Here is a 20,765-nt window from a genome sequence, read left to right on the forward strand (position 1 = left end):
AAACCTGGCACGGTTTCAGGTCACAAAAAGTTAAAATTACACTTTGACATGAAGCCAAGTCAAGACTCCAAAGTCTGTCACTTCGTTGTGAGCTCTCACTCTGTGCTGTGAAGGACCTGATAACAGTTAAGCCTAGAAATATGTTTCTCACTTCAGTTACTTGAACAATATACTAAAAAAAACCCAGACTCATTCTCCAAAAGCTGGGAAGATAATTATTGAGCTGTAATACAGAGCCATGCAGTTAATCTGACACAAATGATGGGAGAGCGACCTAACTATGACTACAGAATGACTCTTGGCAGCATAATCTGCATGTGATCAAACAAACAACAGGTTCATAGGATGAAATTTGTACAATTCATTGCTAAACAAGCACTATCTCAAGTCTCAAGTTCACTTTATGCTTTATTTCACTGAGGGAAAAGAATCCCATGTTCACCACATGCACTCAAAAAAGGATAGTGGTATACAGGCACTTTGACTCAAACTGGCCACAAATGCTGCCCATGTAACTCCCAGGCTTTAAAGCCATTTATCAGAAGTGGTTTGGGTAATTTTTAGTCACCAAAGGGAAAAAAAAAAGAAAAACAAAAAAAAGAAATTACACTGGCTGTTCTATTTTGAGACAGCACACATGAGACATTCAGCACACACCATCTCAGGTTAGTGCTGAACTCTGTGTGTATGTACCTATGTTATAACCCCAGGAGAATCCTAAATTAAGCATAATCCAACTAACTATCTGCAGGCCAAGTCTAGAAGACATTCCCCCCATCTTTGCACCACACAAGCCAGGGAGCCATTTCTTGAACAACCCCTTTGCCAAAGGCTTCAGCCCTGGAAGGAGATGACGGGACTACATTTGTGCTTTGCCTTGTACATGGCACACAACCCACCTGGATCAGGAGGACTGGGGGAGAGGAAGTGCAGAGAGAGTAGGACTGACTGGTGCAGTTGTCATAACAATTACAAACTAATACATTTTGCAGTAAGGTGCAAATTCTTTAAAGCACAGGTGTCACTGAAACCATTCTCCCCAAGACAGTTTCCAGATCTCTCTTTTGTTAGGACATTCACAAAACATTCTCCTTGAGAAATACCAACATCCATAATAAGGGCCGAACACAGATTTCATCTTTCACCAGAAGTAACACCCAAGGCCAAAAAAGCCCCCACCACTGACCAGCTGTCATTCATCCTGGCATCCTGGAACATTTACTTTCTACCAAATACAAACTTCCAATTTCAAGCCCAGTTGAAAGAATTTCTGGCACAGAAGTCACTATGTCAATACATACCTAGAAATTGTTGTTTTACTCAATAAATTGGATGTTGTTAAAGAAGGATTACCAATTACTTATTTCTAAAAACAAGCCACTTAACCAACTTAGAGGCAAACCTAAAAACACACATTTCAAACAAAAGCAGCAACAATATTAACTGGAAATACCACTTTTTGTAGTCTTGCAGTGAGAAGAAGGAAAGAAGAGAGACAATACAACAGGCCAATTATCCTGTCATTTTCAGATTCTTTCATGTAAATTTATCAAGTGGAATATAGAGGTTATATGCAAAATGAGTTTCCTACTTACTTTTCAGACACGAAGAAGAGTTTGCCTGTCTGAAAGGTCATCATCTTGCCCATTACTCATTAGTTTAGTATTAATTTCTGTTATCTGCTAAAATCATCATGGCTGCATTGACAACACCAGTAACTCAATTTAACACTCAATAGGTTGAAACTTCCAGATATAAGACAATTACAGTAATGCAATTTTATTAATAGAAACACACAGTCACTGATTTATTTATATTAATATAAAAAAATCTTTATTTCAAATGAACATTTAACACAGATTGTAAGTCAAAACAAACCTTAACAGTGACTTACCAGGAAGCCTGTTCATGTTGACTCCTTGAGCAGAAAGTCCTATTCCCATGTACCTTCAAAAAAACCAAACAAAATACCAGTCAAGCAAGAGAACGGTTAAGGCACAAGATACCCTGCAGCAGAAATACAGTCCTAAAATAAACCCAACCCACACACAAATTATTTAAGAATGACAAAATCACTAAAGATTTTCCATTACTCGTGTCTTTTATTGAATCCAAAATAAAATATCACTAACTGACGGCTTTCTGATGTACAACTACAGCTACTCTTTAGTTCTTAATTGCTAGGAAAAGGAAAACAATCAGCAATGTAATTTCCAGTTTGGTATTTGTGAGGTATTTTTACCCATATATCAGAAAAAAACCTATTTATATAGGTGATTAACAAGACAGTAAAAAACCACCTAAGTGCAGATATAGTATATAAAGACAGATGTCTGTCTAGCCTGATGTACTGTCTCCAGAAATAGCTGATAGTGGATGCAGAGGACAGAGCACACAGTTGTACTTTCCAAGAACACTCTTGCATTGTCCAGTATATATTCTACACAATCTCACTTTCTGAACCTCTGTAAGCTCTTTGAAAAGGCAACATCCTACAGCTCCCCCATTCAATTCCTGCCCAACCTATTTTTCCTTTGTACTTGCATTTTTAAAATTAGAAGAGAGAGGAAAAGCATTTTCCGGACAACTTTCTCAAGGATTTTAAAGTCCTGATTTACACCCCAGCCCCCAAAGGTCTCCTCAAGGCTGGTTAATCACCGTCTACTCAGCTGTTCTTATGGAAGCTCATCTCTACCTCAATGCTCCTGCTACACTTCCAGTTCTGTAAGTTCTTTGAGAAGCAGGGAATAACCAGAGCCACCAGCATCACACAACACAAGCCCACAGTGATTATTACAGATAACAGCATAACAATGTTCTCTGTTTTGGTTTCTATCCCTCCCCCTCCTGATCTCTATTACTGCATTTATTTTTTGACTGCAGATGAGAACTGAACTCAATTTTCCATGGAAGTGGGACACAGCTTGACCCTGCACTCTAAGAGGCAGCTCAGAGGCCATTTTTTGTATCAAGTCTGGATTGTTCATTCTGCCCTCATGAGAATCCTTTTGCACCTATCCAGCAGGACAGTAAGGCAAAGCCAGCCTTCACAAAGTCTCCTCTTCCTCACTGCAATACTTATGCACATTCCCATTTTGTGTCTTCTGTTTCTGTTAATTTGCATGGTCTGTAATTCTCTAAATATCCTCTGGTAACACAGCTCAGGTTTTTTTTCAACACACTCCCATATTTTTAGGTACTGAGCTTTGAAACTAACTGTTGGGCTGTTGTTCTTGTAAAAGTAAGAATCCAAGGGGGCTACAGCCAGTAGTCCTACATACAGTGTCCTGCTATTCTTTCACTGTATCAGTTTTCTTTCTGTGGCTTCCTTGGCCACCTGCTCCATAAAACATTAATCAGGTATGAAAATATTATTTCAGAATTTCACCCCTAAGTTACAATTTCTTCAAGTTATGTGCATTAAGTCCCCTGCAGAAACTGCTCCCTGTCCTTGACTTCCCCATCTCAGTCACCGTCACATGGAAATGGTAATAACTGATTGGTTTTTGTTTACACAGAAATTTTAATCCTTAGAGATCTGCAAGTTTATAAAATCTTAGCCTATAATTTCTTTAATAGCACAAAATAGAATTGTTTTGGTGGAAAAATACCTTTAAGGTTGTCGAGTCCAACTATTGACCAAAACTGCCAAGCTCACCACTAAACCACGTCTCAAAGTGCCACAGCCATTCATCTTTTAAATCCCTCCAGGGATGGTGACTCTAGCACTTCCCTGGGCAGCCTATTCCAGTGCTTGACAAACCTTTCCATGAAGAAAGTTTTCCTGATATCCAACTTACACCTCCCTGATGCAACTTCTGGCCATTTCCTCTTGTCCCATCACTTGTTACCTGGGAGAAGAGACCATCTTCGCAAACACGGCCAACTCTCTTGTACACGCCACATTTTGGTAGCATGACCGTCTGGATTTCAAATCCTTGAAGCCCAGTTTTACACTGCTTTAAATTAAGTCAATCCTTTCTTTTTAAGACATGCTCTGTTTCTGAAGTGTACCAACTCCCAGAGGATCCAGACCCTTCCTTCTCAGACCAACAGAGAAAGCAAAGAGGCAGCAAACTCTCGGTTTGCAGTGCATAGAGCAGGTTATCAGCCACGCTGAGAAAACAGAACTCCCTGAGCCACACACAAACACAAGTCCTGACGTGATCATACCAGCTAAACCCAGCTCTCTTCCTAGTGGTCAAGGAGATGAGATCATCCAGGAAAGACTGGTTGCTGATGTACAGCACAACCCTGAACTCACACACTGCACATCCTGTGGTGACTGCCCGGCACATCCACCCTGAGCCCTTGAGCTCCTGAACCTTGCATTCAAGAAAAGCAACAAGGAAGGTTCTGCTCTGATACAGAGATCTCAAGGATGGAAGGGACTTTAGAGGAAGGACTATGTGATCTCATTCCTCTGGATCCCTTGGGGGAAAAAAACCCCACAGACACACATCTCTTCTCTGTAATCAAGACTTTTTAAATGTCACATTCCATAGTCCATGACTCAGCTATTTCATTCTTTAGAACTCTTGAATGAAGACCAGATAACCCCAATGATCTCTTCCTGTCTTTTATGGGTTGTTGTATTAATCCTTTGACAGGAACCAAGTTACCATTTAAAAACAAAGATTGGCATGTGTTTTGTTGACAAATGACATTGTTGCTGTATTAACTCTTTCTCTTCAGAAGGACAATCCTTTAAAAGCAAAAGACTGGCATTTATGACCCTCTAAACATTCCTACGTTCTCAAAGTTCTTCATATGGAGTTCTCCTGCATTATCTCTTGGTTTTAGAGACTCCAGCTTGCTTCCCACCCCTGATATGTCGGGAGGGAAAAATATTCCTTTAAGATTTTGGACCTTGAGCCAGATGTCCCTCAACTCATTTTGGTCAACCCTATTGGGTTTTTTAAGCTCAAGGGTTTGTTCTTTCAATTTTTCTCATTGAATAAAATTTAAACTTTTGGGGTGTGTATCTCTATTGCCTCTCATCCCTGTGTCTAATTTTGTCAACTGTCTCATCCTCCAATAAAATGTCTTCTTAAACAGTCTCTGTACCATCTCAAAGCATTTAACCCTTCTGATTTTATTAGCTATTCTTAAACAAGCTTCTTCAATTTATAAGGTTTGTTTTCTGGCTTTTTTTGTTGTTGGGTGGTGGGGTTTTTGGATGAACACTGAAGTGGGAGGGTCTGGGGACCTTTCATAGCACTCCTCAAAGCACACCAAACATGAGTGATTATGGTCAGTGCTGCAGAGCATCTTCTAAACACACCTTTCTTGCAAACATTTTCTGCACTGCTCAGAGCACGAGTCAGAAGTTACATCCTCATGAGTTCCCTGACTCACGAGAGCCTCTCCAAAGCAGGCATTTATGGCATCTAAAAATTCAGCCTCATGGTGTCATCTGACATACATGCATCTCTAATAAACTGAATTTGGGGATATGTTTACAGCCTTCCAGGCACAATATAGAAGACTTTCCCCTCTAACTTCAGGGAATACTCCAGCTCTTCACTGCCACTTTCTTAGTGCACTGGCAGATAAGGGAGTTCTTGTTCAGTTTCTGTATTCCGACTGAGTCTGGAATCTTCTGCTGCTACAGAGATTTCCTTACTACATGGTGGGTTTTGCCACGTGTTTTTTTCCAACTACGTGTGCAAGCAGCCAGGATCCCAGTCCACAGCTACAACTGCACTCAACTCTGTGAGAGCAGTGACGAGTGCCACCTCTGCCAACTGTTCAAACCTGAGGGGAGCTGTGATTCAAAGTACACAACTGCTTCAACTCAATATAAAAGCACCATCTAAGCCTGAAGCAATAACACCAGAGAGCTCATCCTGACACTGGCAGGTCTGAAACACTGAACAAAAACCTGTCCAGGAGCAGACCATTCTGCTTCTCTGGCAGAACCATCCCCACCAACTTCACCAGGTCACATCACCAAGCTCCAGACGTCCCAAATTTGTTGGCTGTGACAAATCTTGTTCAAAGAGCAGGACATGCCTCTTGGCATAGGGAATGTTTCTTATGTCCTGATCTATTTGGCTCAGCTGAAGGTAAAACACTGTAGAACTGTGGCCACTTTGTCTTGTGGTGGTGTCAGATTCCTTCCTTTCAGTATCACACAGCACAGCTCTGCTGGCACAGGGCCACAGGCCAACTTCATCCCTCTTTACTGCCTGAGGGTGCTTGTCTGCTCCTCTGCCTCTACATCTGCTGCTGTTGACATTAACAGACCTAGAACTGAACAGAGAGGACACCTCTGCACACAGCCTTGGCACAGCTTCAGCACAATCCCAGCTGCAGCACTTCAATGGGTGCCCTTTGTCCCCATCCCTTGCTGGCTCACTGCACTGTACTGCACCACATAGGTGGCAACACTAAGGAAAACATTGGAAATTAGAGGAAATAACCTAGTTGTTGAACTCAGATAAAATAGGTCATCACCCACTTTGGCTTACCCTGCTTAACTTCATTATTTTCTATGCAGATTCATCCCCCTCTTTTGTGTACAGCAGCAAATCTGATGCACATAACCAAAGACAAAACTTACAGAATAGTATCTTTCCATTTTCAGACAATATAGCTTTAAATTGAGACTGGAAGCTTGTATTTTTATAAAAAGCAAGTATTACAACTCCACAAATACTAAATTTAGAACTACACTTTAATCTAGATACACAACACCATGGAAATATGTTTGTTAAAAAAAAAAGGAACATGACCACAAGCCTTCCTGGTTCACAGTTTTTTGCTCTTCAACTTCTGATCCCATTTAAAGCTCAAGACAAACTTTAAAAATAAGACCTTAATGGCTGTAAAACTGCACACAGAATTTGCAGACAACCTAAAATAAAAACAGACTCCCTCACCATGCTGAGTTTCAACTCTACAGCCCACATCTTAAATCCAGAACTTCAAATTGTCACAGACTTGACTGCTGGGTTTTGTTTTAGAAAGTGCTACTTTGCTTTTCCCATCTACAATCAATTTATGTACCAGAAGTAATGGATGAAATGAGCTTTAAGATCTACAAAGCCTCAGACAAAAAAATCACCCTATTCTCTTGATAATTGGGAGGTAAAAAAAAATTATTATTCAACTCCACCACCCCCAAAAGCATCAGATGTTTTCTGAACTTCTTGGTGCAGAACAGCTTCTCACTTCCTCGATTCCAAATGCTCCAAACCAGTTTTGTATATGCAACAAATTCAATACTAGTTAAACAGTATTTTTGGGCATCATCAAGAGCAAATTACTGCCTCTTTTTTTTTTTTTTTTTAATGAATCAATTATGATATTCAATATAATTCAACATAAATCTCTATGGTCTGCCTGCCTGTATCACCCCTGGTTTTGGACCATTATAGTGTGGACAGACTCCCTGTGGGGTATTCCTTAACTGGAGTTCCTTTTAGAGAGATTCAAAGAGCCTCTTAAAAAAAAAGGATGCACAGGAATGTTAGCACCCAATCTCCAACAGGAAAAAAGTTATTTTGGGGGTAATAATACATTTATGTCCATTATCCATCATAGGTAAGATGCAAAGCTAAGCAAAAGTGACCTCCTAAAACCACCTTCTCAGCAGCGAACACCGAATACTTGGAACTGCCCCCCACACCTAATGTGAAGCTTCAAAAATGCTGCATCAGTAGACCAATTCCAAATAGAGCAGACTGACAAAAATAAACGCAGACACATGCTGGTGATTCAGTCAGAACAGTCTTGTTTCCACTCACCAGCAGCCTTGGCAGTTACCATAGCACCAAATTCTTCAGACTCCCACTTCACCTCAGCTCTGCCCAGTACTGGTTGTTTTAGAAAATGTGACTGAAATTAGCCACACTGAACACCAGCCACGACATCAGCTCTGCCTGTTTTATCCACACCCTGGCTCTCCTTGGCCACAGCAGAAGAATGAAGGACCTTGGTAAAAACCTCTCATGACAGAAGATGCTGGCTCCACACATAACCAGCAGTATTCCCAGGATTCTTCCCTCTAGGTCTTACAGCACCGTGACTGTGCTAAGATTAGGCTCAAAGACACAAAGCTTTCTGTGTCCCTTCCCCAGTTCCCAAGTACTTTAGCAGTAAACACCCACATGTAGCTGCTCCAGCACAGTGACATCTAAACAGGACAGTGTTCACTTCTGGCTCCTAAGACAACTTGTGTGGTGGACTCTGCAGCACAGATGTTTTCAAAGTTGCATTTTAAATCTGTTTATTTTTTAAAAATAGGTATTATCTTTTGTTTCTGTCAATAAAAGACATTCCCTTGGAAAATATATGGAAGACCAAAATGATGACTGTACTTCTAAATTAAAATTTATAAAGATAGAAAAGATCATAAATGCACTGAGTCAGGAGGAATTATATATTGCCACTGGGTAGAAACTAGCTGAAAAACAATGAGAAAAGTTATTTCACAGGAGTGTCAACATTTGACTGACCTAAACGGAAACAAAGATCCCTTAATGAGGCTGTTCTAAGCATTACAGTCATAGAAGAGACACTGATGGCTGTGTTTAGTTTGTCCCAGAAGGGGAATCCACCCATATGAGAAGCAATTCTTTGAGTCAAAAGATGCTTCTCCAGAACAAACCACAGATACCCAGATGAGATGACGAGCTGATACCCAGAGAACCTGCCAAAAAGTCAACATCAGAAAAGTTTATTGTGTAGTCTAAAGCTACTTTGTATGAGGAAACCCACAAAAATCCTTGTGAACCCAGCAGAAAAACTTCAGAACAGTCCTGCCCTTTGACAGCAAGCAGCTAATGCTGAAATTCCAGGATTTGCATCTATTTGGCTTTTCCAGTGCAGGAATGAAGAACTCATTGAGTCAAACAGAGGAGAACACAGCAACAGAAGTCATGCAGACCTGTACTACATTCTTCAGTTTCAAGAATTCCAGGAGCAAAGGACATCTCCCTGGAAAGCACCCAGCACTTGAGAAGCATTGCCATGTGCAAAATAAAGGCAGGGCAGAAGGAGGGAGAAAGCAATTAGCCCCGGGTCCTCACTGGACAAGCAGTGTACTTTAAACAAAAAGAGGTATTTCTTTACTCAAAAAGCTGCAAGACTTTCTCCAGTAAACTTGGACTGAATACTCATCTCTAACACTAGGAAACAATTAGCAAGGCAGATTTTTTAAGCTCTGCCAGGAGAAAGCATAAATAATAAATAACATCAACAGGTTTCCCCTGTATTTATTGTTTAACCTGTTGAAAGGTACCAAGTCAGGATGGTGAAACGATCCCTGCCACTCTTCTTTCAAGTGGCTCTGAGGTTCACCCAGATGGCAGACAAAATTCAACACATCTGAAAGCTGGGGAAACAAAGGGGGAAAAACTACACTGGTTGGGTAACACCCACCAGCCCAGAACTCTTCTTTCCTGACCCAGTCCCACCCTGGCACAGTACAGGAGGCTGGAACAAGACTGCCAGGGATGCCAACAGGCACCAAGGTCCAAACTTGAAGAGTTAAGACCAGAGAGGTTGAATAATTTGTTCTGAAGGCCATGACTTCCAGTAAAGCAGTCGTTCCCTGCTCAGTTGTGAGCCAACATTAACACAACATAAGGGAGAAATTCCTGGGACTGGCATTTTATTACATGGCTCAGCCAAAGCTACGCAATCCCACTGAGCCACGAGTCAAACAAGGGATGTTCCACTCTTGCAGAGGTTTGTGAGTCAAAGGCTTCCTGCATCCTGCAGTTTTTTCTAATAACCACACCTATGTGGTAGGAATCCTGTCCTCCCAGCTATTATGCACCCCACTCTTTCAACACACACAGTTAAATCTAAAATAAACAAACTAAATTAAGTTACAGGTGAATAATACACCACACTGGTGGCATTTCAGAGACTTTTCACAGTCTCTTGTGCAAAGCTGTGAACTATTAGTCTTGTCTGAGGTGGGTCCTGACTTCATGCCAGGTTTAAAGAGTGGCTAGAAATGATAACCCTTATCAACTTACCACTTGAAACCACATTGTCGCAGTTCTGGTGGGGGAAGGGGAACATTGTTTTAAGGAAGTGAAAAAACAAGTTACATCTGTTTAAAAAAATTACCTATGGCATGTAAAATACTGGATTCCAACTGTCTCCGATTCCTCAGTCTAGCAACAAATATTTTGGAACTACTTCATAATGGAATATAATCTCTAGAGTGGACGTGGTTCTGGTTTTATCTGTGCATATACTGCTGTTCTGTGCTGGTGCTTCAGAAGTAGCACTGATGGGCTCCAGGAAGAATCCCAAATCCCCAAGAAGAGGTCAGTAAAGACAAATAATGCAAGGCTGAAAAGAAGTGGATAAAGGGAAGAAAATAAAATTTTTAAGAGCTCATTAAAAACAACTACAAGTATCCTGAGGCACAGAGGAGTCCATTGTACATCAGCCCTTGGGAAGGCAGAGAAGCCTTAAAAGCTGAAGATCATGGAAGGGAAGGTGAGTGAGCAGGACAAAACTGAGAGGCAGCAATCTGGTAACATAACACATCTTCTCAGGGTGTTTATGAGTAATTGGTGACAAAATGACAGAGGAAGAATGAAAGGCTATTTTTGATAGACCAAGGTATCATATTCCCAGCTCCCTTCCAATTTTAGGATCACATTCAACTGGTATCTGCCAGCTGTAGGAAGGACCAAATCCATCCCTTGTCTGTGCTACCTTCTGGAGAGGAAAAGACTAATGATGTAGATTGATAATGTTTGTAGGATCACTGAAAGATCAAAAATACAGAGATGAAGACTTGACCTGAGCACCATGTAAGAAAGAAAAGGTAAAATACGAGCACCACCAGGGTAAAATCACCATTAAAATCTATCCAGAATAACCAGTTTCTCCATCTGCTACCCCAAGCATCACCACATCCAACAGAACCCCAAACCCTGTGTTCAAATGCAAATGGAGTTGAAGCAAAGGTGTCCCACCAATTTATTGTTTTTTTCACTCTTGGCAGCTGACTCATTCTCCAAGTCAGCTGATATCCAACAAAGTTCACACACAAACCATCTCAGTGACAAATGGTGCCTAAAGTCTGGGAACAGAACAAAGCATTACTGATACTCATTCTCTGATTATTTATTCTGGTTACACCCAACTGAATAAGTAGGATTTTCGTTCAGGTTGTCCTGCTGATTAACAAACCTCACTTCCAAATGCATTGCTCATATTCACTGAAAATATATTAGGGAAGTTAAACAGGTTTTCATGACTGAATGGACTTAAGATTGTTTGATTGCCAGTCAAAGCAACAGAACATTTTTTTCTGCCATGAACAAAACCTAGAAAACAGTAAAGAAAGATGCTAGAGTTACCACAAATGTGTAACAGAAAGGCATCCAAAAGAGGGCAAGTCATTTAAAGACTGTTTCATTTTGGTGACTACTCTTGCATTTCAGTCCATCGTAACAGACAGATTCAAAATGTACCTTGAGCCCCTGTTTTTTCCTCTGAAAAACAGGGGGAACGATATAAATGCAATACCCAAATCAGAAGAAAACACTCCACCACCAGCTTAAGGGATATTCTCACAGCCTTTTAGGCTAATTTCCTCTGGTTTATGCTTGGATAGTAACAATTCTTATGAAAGGAGGATTTACCTGCCAATAATTAAAGAAACTACAGAAAGAAGTAGCTGCAGTATTTACATAAGATCTGGAGAGGGGGTAAATTATGTGGAAAACACACAAGAGAGAAAGTAACACCTGAAGTTTTGAGAGATGTATTGGTGAAATAAGAACACTTTCTCTTTAAACAGCAGCAGAGAGTCAGAGCTGGGGTGAGCACTGGGAAAGCACCACACACTGAACTCACAGATCTTTACACACTGACATCTCCACAACAAGGGACAAAGGCTTCATGTGGACCAGAGCATCCATACAAAGAACTTGTAAACAAGCAGGCAGACTGTAGTGTGAAAACAGAGATCCAGTGTTGTATCACAGGTACAATGTAAATCCCACTGCTAGAAAAGCAGCTTAAAAAGTGAATCTGGTTGCAGAGTCAATATAACACAATCATCACATTTCAGCTTCAGTGGAGAGTTGAAGAAAAAGAGTCAAAGCTTCACAGTGAATGCTAAAGTCTTCAGCAGTTCATCATTTCAAGGCTTCTCAAGTGAACGAAAAAGGTTTTCCCTATATAAAAGTTATCCAACTTACAAAATTTAGTTATTAAACAGAATTCCTTAGATCTGCAAGCTTAGAATATGTAAATGATTAGTTCCCATTATTCTGTGATTTAACTGCAAACATATTCTGAGGAACTGAGCATAGTAATGTTTTACATATCTTCTAAAGATGTGGATTTTGCTAGAGTTTGCTTTTTCCATACTCTTACCATTTCTATAACGGATACTCAGAAATGGGGGTGGGGGGGGGGGGGGGGGGGGGAGAAAAAATAACCAAACAAAAATAACCCCTTCCTGAATTTTTTCTTCTTTACTGTGTAAAACTTCATAAGCAGGCGAACAAAAAATCCCAACAACAAAAACAATTATCACAGTCTGAAATCCAGGAAATCTCAGACCTCAGACATACCTAAATGCACACATCACAAGTGAAAAAGTCACATATCACCATCACTGCTTGCATTTTGTTGCCTTATTTCACAAATTATTTTAATGATAAATTGATATTCAACTATTACAATGGATGGCCCATGATACTGCTAGAAAACACTCAGTTTAAATTTCCACTTCATTGATAAAAAAAGAAAGGAATTAAAGAAAAATTTTAAAAATTGCAAATCAGATATTCAAACCTCATGACTGCTTTACACTGAAAAGCTGCTCTCAATATTACTCCCTTTTTGAAGAGCGTAGCAGAACAATGACGAAGAAATAACAGCTTGTATGAGGTGTCATCAATTGACAGGAAACCTCTGCAGAAAATGAGTCTCTACACCTGAGAGCATCAAGGCACAGTTGGCAGCTGAGCAAGAAGGACTTGCCTGGGCAATCTGCAAATGGGAACAAGGCAGGAACTGTTTATGGAATCTACTTGGGGGCTTTATTTATGTGTTGGGTTGTTTAAATGAATGTCTGCAGAACAGCATAAATTCAAACAAGCAGACCTACCTGCAAACAGATCAACCCCCTCTCTGTGCTGGTTTTGGATTCTTGGAAACCAGGATGGAAAAACATAAAAAGGGGGAGGAAATCAATTATTTACAGACTTATCAGTGACAAATCAGGAATCACACAAGAAATCCTCAGTTCCCATAGAATATCCCTTAGCCTTCCCTACAGCCACATCCAGACAGGCAGGACACTCCAAAGTGTCTGAGCATAAGCAGGCAATGCTGTCAAGAGTGCTCCAGGGACAGGCCTCTGTCAGCATCTGGAATCCATTAGAGCACACAAGCAAAAGGCTTTTCACAGAGCCATCACACTCACCATATGCTGAGGAGAAATGGAAAGTTGGCAAGGAGAAACATAAGCAAGGAAAAGGGGCAGATGATTTGTTACTAATGTACAGACTGCAACCAACCAACACATCTGACCTTTATTTTTCTTTTTCAGTCAGAGAGAAACTAAGCTATTTTTAAGTCTGGCTTAGGGTGCACTTGTGTATGAAAGCTAAAGGAAGATTTGAAATAGACTATGGTATGGACTAAGCTCGATTAGCTCTTCAGCCACTCTCCTCAAAGAACTCTTTTCTCCCTCTCCCAGAAAACTGCCCTCAACCTAAGCTAGGGCTGACCAGTATCTCTGGACAAGAGGCTACACAGCTCAAAACAACTGCAGAACAGTGCTGGAAGAAGGATACCAGCATTCCCTGTGGCTTATGTCTTTCCAGCTTCCCTCTCCTGCCTTTCTGGGTCTTCACCTAATGCAGAAATCACTGTTTCAGGTACTGATCCAGAAAAAAAAACTGTGAACACAGTCGAGCTCACTACAAGTCACTAGTGCTGGCACACAAAAACCCATCATGGCAAAAAGAAAACTCATACTGGGATGCTTCCTGGGATGGCTCAAAGTCCTCATGAAACCACTGGGCTGCCCTGGCACAGAGGGCCAGGCCCCTTGGCACCTCCTCTGCCCACAGAGCACACTTGCTGTGTTTGCACAGAGTTGCCATGGGCAGGCAGTGGCTCTGTCCCCACTGGAGAGGTCAGGATGCCAGCACACCCAAGCATCCGTGAGTAAGCAGCTGTCCAAGACCAAACCATTCCCAGAAGAAGACAGCTGTTGACAGCAAAGTGCCATTGCAAAGGCAGTCCACAGGCTGCTGGGCTGTCTGTTCCAGGAGCAGCTCAGAAATGGAGAGGAGGCTGCAGGACAGGTGACTTTTGCTAGAATCCAGAACCTTGTGCATCATCAGGGCTGGCCTCTGGAATGTCCTCCCCACTCACACTCCATCACAACCCAGCACGTGGCTGGGGGAGGTAAAACCAGTCAAGAAACCAAACTGGTGGTCAGGAACACGAACTGTCACCCACAGGCAGCTCACCTTGCCCCAGCATAAAGAGGACAACAAGGATGACATGTCCTTCTGAGTCACAACAGCCTCTAAGTTGTGGGTTGGCTGCCTTACCCTGATGAGTCTCTCCCTGTTCCTGTTTACCAAGCAGAGATCATCTAATGGGGAAACAGAGGCTGAGATGTGCTGACAAATCACCACCAAACAGAACCACGTATTGGAGGGAGAGAGAAAGAGTTTAGTGCTTCAAATACAGCTAAGGCTGAACTGTTACAAACAGCATTGTGATAAAAGCCTGAGTTATTTGTGGCAGCTCAGGAGCAGAAGAGTCACAGGCATTTCTGCCAATCTGCTCATCTGAGGAATGCTGGAAGCAAGCCATCCACAGATTCATGGAGAGGTTTGGACGGGAAGGGACCTTGGGACATTCCTTCTTCATCCTTCTGCTCAAAGCATAAGTAACTCTGAAACTTCTATCAGTCAGCAGACTGAGGGCTCCCCCAGGCAAATTTGATGAGGGAGATGCCAGTGCCTCTCCAGGCATCCTGTCTGGGTGCATAACCAGTTTCGCAAAGCAAAGTTCTTTTTTATGTCCAGCTGGCATTTCCCTTGCTACAACTTGTGACCCATTGCCTCTTGTCCTTTTGTTCCAGTTGACAACACTCAGGAGACAAGCACACAATGGCTCAGGAATTAACTACCAGCAAGTCTTAAAACAAAACTGTTCAACAACACTTTGAATGGAACTGAGGGTTGCTGCAATGCTACCCTTCTGTCTCCCAGCTCAGCCCATCCCTTTAGGACTTGCCTTCAATTACTGTCAGGGAAGGGAACCCTGAAAAGTAGTCCTCAATTTAAAGAGGGGAAAAAAAAGGGAGCAATTTCTGACAGTGACGTCAATAGATGAAATCATCATTCATTATTTTCTGGCCAGCTTTCCACCAGTTATCTCCCTGAACCAGCTCACCAGAGGATGGGGTAGCAGTCTGTCAGCACGAGGGAAGGAGTAGAAACATACAACAAATTCAAGGGCAGAATCCCACAGCCCTGACATGTATCATCCTGAAGTGCTGTGGAACCACTCCCTGTGTGCTCAGCACAGACAAGGAGGTAAGAAGAGGGCTGGGACAAGAGACTGCAAACTAAGTTCTCCTCTGCTCTCTGAGGATAAGAACGATCTCCCCCCGCAAGGAAGTAGCAACAGATCAACCTACTGACAGATCTGATTTGTTTCATGTTACCTACAAACCTTGTCAAGGCAATTTTTCAATGGTATCCTGGCAGCCTCCCCTCTCCCAGAAAAAAACAAACCAAACCAAAACTGCACAAAAAACAAACCCAATAAATAAACATGACCTCTTATCAGCAAAGACTAAATCCACCAGGATGAGAAATGGCCACCATTCAACTAAAAGTAAGTTTGAATCATGCTTGTTTCTCTCAAAGGATTGTGGTTTTATCTCATGAGCAGTAGAAGATCCAAAGCTAAGAAAAGCTCATCAATCATAAAAGTTTCTTACAAACACCAAATGGACTTTTTGGATGCTGTACTTGCTTTGAAATATCCACCAGTAAATGCTTTTACGGATGCTAAGGCAGAAAAGTCCAGCGATGGCAAAGGCAGAGTTTTCATAAATAATTTTGTTTGCTTCTCTAGCAAAAGCACCTTTCTGGGGTTGGTGCATTAAGGCACAGGGGAGACAAGACAGCGCAGAAGAGGGAGCTTTTCTAGCAGCTGTGGCAGTGCAAAGCAACTTGTATCTGTGCTGCTGCAGTCCCTCCCTCCCTCTTCCCTTGTGCTGGCTCTGGGGTGAGCACAGGAGTTCTCAGCCTGGAAAATGGGGGGAGGCAAGGACATGTGTTTTGACTGCTAGGATATGATGGGGTGGGAGAAAACAGAGGAGAGAACCAGAGCATACTGGTTTTAAATCCCCTTAGTCCAATGAAGAACAGGGGAGAAGTTAAAAAGGTGGTCCTGACACCTGAGTCATCTCCATAGCTCAGGTTTCTCTACCACAGTGACATCACCAATCCAAAATGGCACTGCCTGATGCCAATTCAAGAAGCCTCTTATCAGAGCATGTCACACACAGGCAACATCTCTTGGCAGGCTGCAAAAAGGCATCATGTGAGGTTTGGGATTCTTCTCCATTAAAAGCCACTGGGAGCTTCTATCCCATTTCTTATCTGAAACCTTCGTTTCTGTTGTTTATTAGCAAGTGTCAGTATCTAACCAGAGTGCAGAGCCCTTAACTAACAACTGTGAGCACAGAAAGACAACACCTTTGAGCAAAATCAGACTCCTCAACACTTGCTGAAATTCATTTCACCAAAGCCTTTCTTGAGTAAGTCTTGTTTCAAACCCAAATCACTCACATTTTAAACTTAAATGTGAAATGCCATCACAAACTCCAAGAGGAGATACACAGGGAATAACTTCACATCTTTACCTCACTACCTCATACAGAAGTCAAATAACCAGCTCTAGGGCAGAGGCTTTACACCTGGAATACCCATCTGGAAATGAGCTCAGAAGGACTCCTCTTCCTCCTCCCTTACTAAAGGGCTGCCAGTGTTGTTCCTAGGGACAACCTTTGCCACTTACACTGCTTGAAAACTTCATTCCCTCGATCCCTTCTTTAGATGTCTGGACTTTAAACTGAAGTCACGATGATGGAATAAACACTGGGGAGCCTCCTCAAAAGAGATCTCTGCCACAGCTCACTAGTACAACACACTGAGCCTCCAGCTGGAACAATTCAAACTATTAAAGGTGACATACACAAAAGCACCTTCTCAAGTGACAGCCAGGCAGCAGCTACAGTGGAAATTCACAACCACAAATCCCCAGCACCACCCTGTGCGAGATACAAGTTGGATCTGTCTCTACCAGCAAAAGAAAAACAAAGCACAGGAATGGCTGAGACATCAGAGAGGCTCTCAAAGCCTCGCCACTGCCCTGACTTTGGATCAGAGCTATCAGCAGCTCCTGTTCAGGTTGCTGTGTTAACACACATGGTTCTGTCTCTTTGGAATTATTCCTGGAAAGTCACTAATTACAGAATACAATAAAAACAACAGATCATTAATACAGAAAACTCTGATCTTGGGAGACAAGCAGAAAATTCCATTATCTCCCTTTAAGATTGATCTAGAGTGCAGTAAGGATTAAGTACTGTTCAGTGACCTTTTGTAATGTGATTTCTTTGGAAAATTGTCTTGAAGCTCACTGCAAATGATTTCAGTTTTAGCAGTTACATAAACTAATCAAGGGCAGTGCTTCAAAACAGAGAAGCAGTTAATAGCCAGGTCAGTGAAATGAAGGAGTAAAGATGGTCTTTTCCCTGCATTTGTAAGGAATTCAGCCCAGCATCCACCTCTGCAGATAACCTGGTAATTATCAAGGGCCTAAATGCAGCACAGCCCGAGATCCTTCCAAGTCCCTTTACAAGTAGGCCACTTCTCAGTTCAACAATGACAGCAAAAAAATTCAACTGTAACAAGTTGTCACTTTCATTTGGTTTTTAGTAGGAACATTTGCTGCCCTTCCCCACAACCCTTCAACCGGCCAGAGTTCAAATGTCATACTTGAAGGACTGGATTAATTAGTGACACCCAACTCCTCTTCCTGTGTGACTTTCCCTTCTGGATAATATTCCTGCCATATTCATCCTTTAGCAATGAACAATGCCAAGGACATCCACACACAGCAAGCTGACACCTTCATGAGTAAAAATTAAATCCACATTAGCAGAACTCCAGACCTTGACAGAAATGCCCCTTTACTGCCTGCCCCAGTGCTCCAGCACTCCTATAACCACTCTTCCCCATGTCAACACCAGTGCAGCGGTCCAAAATCAAGCTCAAGGTTCCTCCCTTCTGCTTCACTTCATTTCTAAGGCATCATAATTCCAGAAATCAGAGTGACTAAACCTTGCCAGCAAGAAGAAAACCTATTTTAATTCAAATTGCACTGGAGACCCACAGTTTACTGAGGTTTTTTAGAAGTGCCCACCTCAAAGAGCTCAGGACACAGCTGTGCCAGTGCCTCTGCTTCCAGGGCATTCCACCTCCTTTACATCTATTCACCAGGAGGACAAAACCTGCCCATGCTGTACCTGCCTGCTGCACCCAGCAGCCACGGGACCTCGAACCCTTCCGGAAAGGAGGCCAGAGTCCAGCAGAGCTGCCAGACACACATCCCCAGCCACTGAGCTGGAATGAGGCACTTACCCATCTCTACCTTTACTGACGATCTTCACTTCAAAGTAATAAATGCCACAGGCTGCAGGGATGGGGTGAGTGGCCCTGACCGAGGCAGCATCTTTGTGATTTTTACCGTGACCTAAGAAAGAACAGAAATGTGAGTACTGAGGGGATCTGGCCTCTCACACATCCTGATCTAAAACCTCACTATCTGAAGTCAGCAGGGATCTGTTTCTACACGGAGCCAGCCATTTAAAGCACGCTTTCCAGAGAACCAGGATATGCAACCCTGCACTGCCACCAGGAACAATTCCTACAGCACGAGCATTTTAATTTTCCCTTTGTTTTCACTATGAAGTTTCTGAGAAAGACTCTCAGTACCACCTCTCCCCCTCCCCACAGACATAATTTGAAGACCAAGGTACACAGACAGAAGACAAAAATGATTACACAAGAGGGGAATGACATCAGTGTTTACTAGCCAGGCAGGAAAAGGAATAATCAGTTCTCCACTGGGTGGGTAGGGAGAACAGCTCCAATAGCGAGCAAGGAAAACATCACACTACAAGTCTATGAACAGCTATTTGGTGTAAACCCGAGGAGCCAAAGCCCCAGCTACGCAGCGTGTCGGGGCCATCCGACCGCTCGGCCGGGTTTTAAGCAGGATGACAGAGTAAACAGACGGTCTGGCTGCACCGGGCCCAGGCGAGCGACACCGCACAGCGTTATATAAGGCCACACACTCCGCCGGGGAGAGACCCCAGCTCCCCAGTGCCTCCGCTCCCGAGCCCAGGCAGCCCGGCCCAAGCAGCCCAGCCGGGACCCCGGGCCAAGCGGGCGCCCCGCGGCCGGAGCTCGGCGCCTCCCGTCCCCGCGCTGCTGACGGCGCCCCTGCCCCGGGGCCGCCGGACCCGCTGCCGACTCAGCCCACGCCCGGCGAGCCCCGCGGAACGGCCGGGCCGAGGGCCACGCCGGGGCCGTCCCGCTCCGGGCCGAAGCCAAACCCGGCGCCGCCGCCCCAGCCCGGCACCTTTGTAGTGGACGCGCAGGTTGCCCTGCGAGAGGCCGATGTAGTTGTACTTGTCCTTGGGGCTCCAGGAGCGCGGCAGCGGCGTCTCGTCCTGGTTGACGGCGGGGTAGAGACGGCGGAGGCGCCGGCTCAGCTCCTGCTCCTCGGGCGGCCCCGGCGGCGCCGCGTCCCCGCCGCGCGGGCTCCCCGCGCCCGCCTCCGCCATCTTGGACCCGCTTTGTGTCAGCGGGAGGGGAGCGAGGCCCGGCCGCGGCCGGCAGCCAATGGGCTGCGAGCGTGCCCACAATGGGGCCGCGCTGCCCGACGGGAAGCGCAGTCCACGTCACGCCCGCCCCCTCGTCCCCGGCTCTCGCTGAGACTACAACTCCCGAGAGGCTGCGCAAGCAAAGCCCCGTCCCTCCCCCCGACGCGCTGCACGCTGGGAACCGTGTCCCCGTTCCGCTCCGCTCCCATCAGCGCCGTGGGGTGCGGGGACTGCCGTTCCCAGCGTGCTCCACGACAACGCGGCGCCCAAGTGCCGCCCCGCGCTTGCAGGCGCCCGCCGGCCGCCTCCGTGCACGGGCCGGTTTCGGCCGCCGCGCGGCGCCCGCGCGTCAGGCGCTGCGTGGGCAGCTATGGAGGCGCGGGAGGGGGTCCTGCGGGCGTGGCCGTTGCCATAGCGACGGGTAAACGGAGCGCGCGCGCCATGGCGGCCCCGGGACAGAGGAAGGAACCGAGCGCAGCCACGGGCGGCTCCGGCAAATCCCAGCAACCGGAAAAACCAGCGGCTCTGCGCTGCCAGGCCGTGGATGAGGGACCGCGGCCGGCCCGCTGCAGCTCACAAAGGCTCCTTTGGTTCTCAGCTGCATCCATGTGGATATACAGCCTTTGTACATATTTTTTTTCCCCATCTGTTTGTCTTCAGAGTACAGTAAAAAAACTGAACTCCTGCTGTGAAGCCACGGTCAGCAGGAAGAAAAACAAGATCCCTGAGCTGACTTACACTATGAGTTCATTCTTCTGTATATGACACACTTAATTCCATGTTTCCATTCTTCTTCCATGTCTCCATAGCAATAAACAGGCCCTTGTCATCGTTCCAAACC

The 20,765-nt window shown here is 44.2% G+C and overlaps 1 protein-coding gene across 2 annotated transcripts in view; it reads right to left on the reverse strand.

The window, feature by feature from the left end:
- Nucleotides 1-19,902, reverse strand: part of RANBP10 (RAN binding protein 10) — a 69,628-nt gene extending 49,726 nt beyond the window's left edge. For both annotated transcript variants that reach the window (XM_082290143.1, XM_082290142.1), the window contains exons 1-3: nt 19,681-19,902; nt 18,678-18,789; nt 1,895-1,947 (exon numbers count right to left, since the gene is read on the reverse strand). In XM_082290143.1, coding sequence (XP_082146269.1) covers nt 1,895-1,947; nt 18,678-18,789; nt 19,681-19,885 — 370 coding nt within the window. In that variant the 5' untranslated portion in view covers nt 19,886-19,902. The remainder of the gene's footprint in view (nt 1-1,894; nt 1,948-18,677; nt 18,790-19,680) is intronic.
- Between the last annotated feature and the right edge of the window lie 863 nt (nt 19,903-20,765).

The sequence above is a fragment of the Coloeus monedula genome, assembly GCF_965178545.1.
Source record: "Coloeus monedula genome assembly, chromosome: 13".
NCBI classification, from domain to species: domain Eukaryota; kingdom Metazoa; phylum Chordata; class Aves; order Passeriformes; family Corvidae; genus Coloeus; species Coloeus monedula.